Source organism: Asparagus officinalis, chromosome 5 (assembly GCF_001876935.1).
Source record: "Asparagus officinalis chromosome 5, Aspof.V1, whole genome shotgun sequence".
Taxonomy (NCBI): domain Eukaryota; kingdom Viridiplantae; phylum Streptophyta; class Magnoliopsida; order Asparagales; family Asparagaceae; genus Asparagus; species Asparagus officinalis.
The window spans coordinates 33,649,819-33,655,425 of record NC_033798.1 but is presented as its reverse complement, the minus strand read 5'-3'; the positions used below and the strand labels follow the sequence as shown (position 1 = coordinate 33,655,425).

Sequence of the window (5,607 nt, the reverse complement as noted above, 5' to 3'; positions counted from 1 at the left end):
CTTTTGCAGTTTACCTTCTCTGATGCAATATGTTAGCTCCTTTTATTTTACAAGATGGGATACGTCTACAAATGATGATTTTGGCTTTAACATGAAGTAAATTTTAACGAGTGCGATTGATTGCGTTGTTTTCTGAAATAGGATAGAAATCTTTTTTAAAAAATAAATTGACAATATGAAATTAAATTTTTACGGTTCTCATCACGAACGAGTCATTACTGTTGGTTACATTTCTGTTCGAAAGAACTTAGATTGTTGGCTAATTTTCGGGACCAGTTAAAATTTATCCTTAAATATGTGGTTTTTTTTTCCCGATTTTGGAATATAAAAGTAGAGTCATTTCTTCTATGAGCTAAAAGTCAACCTCAATGGATAAGGTTGATTGATTACCCTTCTCTTATTTTAATTGGTTACAAATTTTTTCCAAACATGTCGGCAGTTATCTTGATTTTTCTCTCTACCCCCCAATCACAATAGTCTCCTGCCGTTAGTCAAATTAACGTTCCTTACACATTTTGTTCGTTGTGAACAACGAATCACATATTAATCGACGTTCATTCATGCATCTGGTAATGGCTCATCGTCAATATATCCAGAGGAACCTTAATCACTGGGATTATTAGAGAAGAACTTTGCCTATGTGATGTTCTTTTTTTATGCTCTTTTGATTTTTGAAGACGTTTGCAGATGAGTCAACGGAGTGGTTGGACCAATAGAAGCTCAAGCGGGGATCACGTAAAGGATGCTTGACTTGCACGTGAACAAGTTGTACTTGTATCTCCAAGTTTGTAGCCCAAAATTAGAAAATAATATTAAGATCATATGTTTTAACAGGACGGAGCCAGCCGAACCCACTTCACTTCGGTTTGCAACTGTAAAGAGTCGCGAAGTAATGACGTTTGAGTCGGTTTTGATTAGGAAAGAAATCCTACTTGATCACAAAATTGCCCGGCTAGTTTCTTCAATAATAGTCTTTTAGGTTAATTTTTGATACTTTCTATTTTTGATAATTTCCGTCCATATTAAGAGATGCTTAACAATGGGATTTATGGTTGATTTTTAAGAGCTTAGGGTCCATTATTGATCTCTTTTGATGGGTGATCCCCTAATGGAAAGAGAGTCATGCACATAAGCAACACGTGAGAGGGTCGGAGTTGGGTCCTCCGATGCTTCCTCTGGCGATCAAGCTAGTTATGAACTAAAGGGGCGAAAGGAATTGATATAGTTTTCTCTAAGCGTGCATAAATTGCATATATTTGGTCAATATAAGATGTGCCTATTTATACTTAAATGATAAAGGCATTCAGATAATTTTGGCAGAGTACGTGCAGTCGGCTTAGTCACTTTTACACGTGTCGATATCAGAGGAATCCAAGTCACATTGTGATTAATGCGGCAAAGATAGAGAGCTTAAGGTGCTGATGCGGTCCGATGGGTCATTAATGCTTCGACGGCAGAGTAATGATGACTTCATCAGTTCATTTTATGTGACAATGACTGGCTATCGTTTGATAAGTGTGAGGAATACTGCTTTTCGTCTCGGCACTTCGAGGGAGGAGAGAAGTGACGCCTTTCGTGTCGACCTTTGAGGGAGACAAGAAGTGACGCCTTTTGTCTTAGTTTTTGAGGGAGACGATAAGTCATTGTGTCCGGGTCGAGTTAGGTGTGTAGTCTACTTGAAGCAAGGGTCGAGTCGAGTTAGGTGTGTAGTCTACTTGAGGCAAGGGTCAGCTTTCGAAATGGGATTAACAATTGCTTATTTCTATGGTACAACATGTTTTTCTATTGAAGCCATGAATTATAAACCCTAAGGTATACTTTTGATTAATAATATTCTTGTTTTCATAATTCTTCGGTGGATTACAAAATTTTTGTGGCACGAAGATTAATTTCTGCGTAGATTCCAAGAGCCCCTTAGTAGATTCTAAGGTACTTCCACGCTGTGTCACGCCTTTGTAACTCAAAGAAGTACCCAAAAAAGCCTGCATTGTTTATATCTTTTCATTCTACATGGATCAAAAAGTAAGATAGCTAGATTTTTGCCGTTTGCTACGCTTATAAAGTTTACTAAAGAGGAGATGCTCCAATTCTCAGATCTCTCACATATGACGGCGTTATCCACTATTCATCATTTACAAAATATAATTATGTAAAGTTCAAAAAAGAGGTATTACTATAATAAATTACAACACTCATGAAGACACATAAGTTGCTAATCTATTATTTTCACGATTCATCAAACAGTGGGTCTGGTGTACGTATGATAGGTTACCTTTCGCACAACATCTCTTGCTTGCTGGTTGAAGATGATATGGACAAAGCAATACACATATTAGCTAAAGAATACTTCTACACGCATATTATGTTTTTAAATTAGCCTCAAGGTAGTGGAAATACTATTAGGTCCCATATTTTTATATCAGAATGAGTCCATAACTTCTAAACTTAGTCCCTTACTTATACCATTGAAATTGCTAATAACCCCTCCAATCAAGAGTAGCCGTAACAAAGTATAGGAACAAGAAAGCTAGCATTTCAATGATTTGATGGGTCAAGTTTAAAATATTAAAAGTGTAATGGACTGCTACTAGAAAAATGTTGAGCACTATGGAAGCCAAACAACCAAACCAACGTGCTACGAGAAATCAAATCAAACGAACGTCAAGAGAAGGCCAAACGAACCAAATCAATACCACAAACACAAACACAAACAACTAATTTTAACGTGGTTCGGCAAGTTGCCTACGTCTACGGCAAGAAGGAGATAGAGTTTTTCACTAATAGAAAAGAAGAGTACAAACTGAGATTACAAATCACTCGAACTCACCAATTAATCTCACCAACAAATCTCTAATTCTCTCCAAACAAAACCCTAACCAATAGCTCAGAAAATACCTCTTTTCTGTGTTCCAAATATCCCCAATTTTCTTCTTCAACTGAGGAACGAACCTCACTCCAACCAACTCCCGAATCACTCTGTCACTCATCCTAATCCGAACGGTACCGATACCACCAATAGAACATTCATGATCATTACCCATAAGCATGACCTCCATTCTTTCCAACTTCTGAAAGCTGGAGAACCAATCCCTCCTAAGATAAATATGGTAAGAGGCACCCGAATTCAGCATCCACTCTGTAGAGTCGGCAACACAAACTGACGGTAGTACATATAACGAGTAGCCCAAAGAATCCGAATCTGAATTTTTTCAACTAGCCTTGACAATATTCACCTCTGAAGTTTGAATAGCTTTCCCCTTATTCTTCCCGGCTCGATCAACCAACTTTGGGCATTCAGCTTTCCAATGTCCATCCTCTTTACAAAAGGCACACTGATTCCTACGAACTCCAAGATGTGCCCTTCTAGACTACGACCTCCTACCACAGTTTGGACTCTTTGCTCTTGCGTCCAATGCCCCCGCTACCGGCTCAACTGAAGTCTCCTTATCCTTCTTTTGAAGCTGATAATTCAAAAGTACAACGGTGACCTCACTATAAGAAAGAGATGCATTCCCATTAATAAGAGTAAGAACGAAAGTCTCATATTCCTCGTCAGGCAATGAACTCAACAACAACAACGCATTGTCCTCATCTTCAATCATCACATTTACATTCGCTAAATCCGCAAGAAGTTTCATGTAGTGGTTCATGTAATCACCAATGGAGATCACCTTCTTTAATTGAAAGCGATAAAACCTCTTCTTCAAATGCAAGCAGTTCTCTACACTCTTTGTCAAATACTTGTCCTCTAGAATCTCCCAAATCTTCTTAGCCGAAGTCTAATTGATCACATCATATTTTAAATCTTGAGTCAAACAAGATCTAATTACATCATACCCGTTCTATTGATCTTTTTCCAAACATTCTCCTCAACATCGTCCGGTTTTCCGTCCAACTCCAAAGAATCTTTCAAATTTTGTACATTGAGCGCATCCAAGACTTCACTTCTCCAAAGACCAAAATTGTTTGTGCCATTAAACTTATCCACATCTATCTTCATAGAGTGGATATTCAAACTTTAGACGGTCTTCACGCCGGAAGTACCCTCCATAACTCCTTCTTTCCCGACCATCTTTCTCAAAGCACCAAAACAAATGCGGAACAAATGAAGAATAGATCCAAAATTAAAAAGATAGAGTCTTTACTAAAAAGATCCCATTTTTATCACCAAACGAAGCCCTAGACAAGCCTCCAAAACGACCTATTCCTCCAAATAGCCCAAGTGTAGCCCGAGCTCTGATACTACTTGTTGAGCATTGCGGAAGCCAAACAACCAAACCAACGTGCTACGAGAAATCAAATTAAACGAACGTCGAGAGAAGGCCAAACGAACCAAATCAATGCAATAAACACAAACAACCAACTTTAACGTGGTTCGGCAAATTGCCTACGTCTACGGGGCAAGAAGGGGATATGGTTTTTTTTACTAATAGAGAAAAAGAGTACAAACTGAGATTACAAATCACTCAAACTCACCAATTAATCTCACCAACAAATTTCTAATTCTCTTCAAACAAAACCCTAACCAATAGCTCAAAAAATACATCTTTTCTGTGCTCCAAATATCCCCAATTTTCTTTTCAATTCTCTTTTCCAATTGTTCCATATATATAGAAATCCTAAAATCATAAACATACTAGGAATTCTAAAACAAAAAATAAAACAGATTAGAAATCCTAATAACCTATTACCAAAACAGATTTGGAATCATGTTACCAAAACATATTAGGAATCCCAATAACCTGTTACCAAAACAAATTAAGATTTGGAATCATGTTACCAAAACATATTAGGAATCCCAATAACCTGTTACCAAAACAAATTAGGAAACATATTAGGAACCTGCTATCCAACAAATATTAGGAATCCCAATAACCTGTTACCAAAACAAATTAGGAAACATATTAGGAACCTGCTATCCAACAAAAAAGCCACCGATATCTTCTCACTCAGATATGCCCCTTCACCGCCAACAAGCAAACCCTAAATGCCGCCTTCTCTACGGAAGACCATGAAGCGAAGATTATTAGTAGATACACAATAAAATTTCACATGAAAGTTCCAGCGCCAACAGAAAAACAATTTCAAGGTCCCCTCAATACATCAAGATGCACAATTTCCCACCCCAATTGATTGTGTTGTAATGTTAACGTGACGATATGATACAGTATACAGCTCCCTCTCATTTCCGCCACCCAAACAAAGAATCAAAGAATGCGTAGCTAAAAACTACACGGACCAAACAACTGCAGCTACAAAACGGACACCGCAACGGACACCGATACATCCCCACCAGCAAAGCTCGATCCCTGCCTCATCGACCCACTCCTCGCCATCGCATACTCCATCCCAGCAGGCGGTGATCCAGCCATCTCAGACCTCTGACACATTCTTGCCAAGGAAGCCGCTTTCCTCCTCGCCCTCTTCGTCCCCGTGAACAACAAGCTCTGTATCAGGCCGCCGAGGGCCGGCGTCTTGGCCACCCTCCGCGTTAGTGCAACGCCCCCGCTCTTGCACAGCTCGTGCAGCGCTGCCACCGCATTCTCCTTCGCTTTCGGGCTCCCTCTCCTCATCAGGGTTACCAAACTCCCAACCGCTACATCGTCT

The 5,607-nt window shown here is 39.1% G+C and overlaps 1 protein-coding gene across 1 annotated transcript in view; it reads right to left on the bottom strand.

The window, feature by feature from the left end:
* LOC109843244 (U-box domain-containing protein 17-like) overlaps window positions 5,024-5,607 on the bottom strand; it is a 2,428-nt gene continuing 1,844 nt past the window's right edge. The window contains 1 exon segment of the mRNA XM_020412173.1: window positions 5,024-5,607. This exon segment is cut by the window's right edge and continues 37 nt beyond it. Coding sequence (XP_020267762.1) covers window positions 5,253-5,607 — 355 coding nt within the window. The 3' untranslated portion in view covers window positions 5,024-5,252.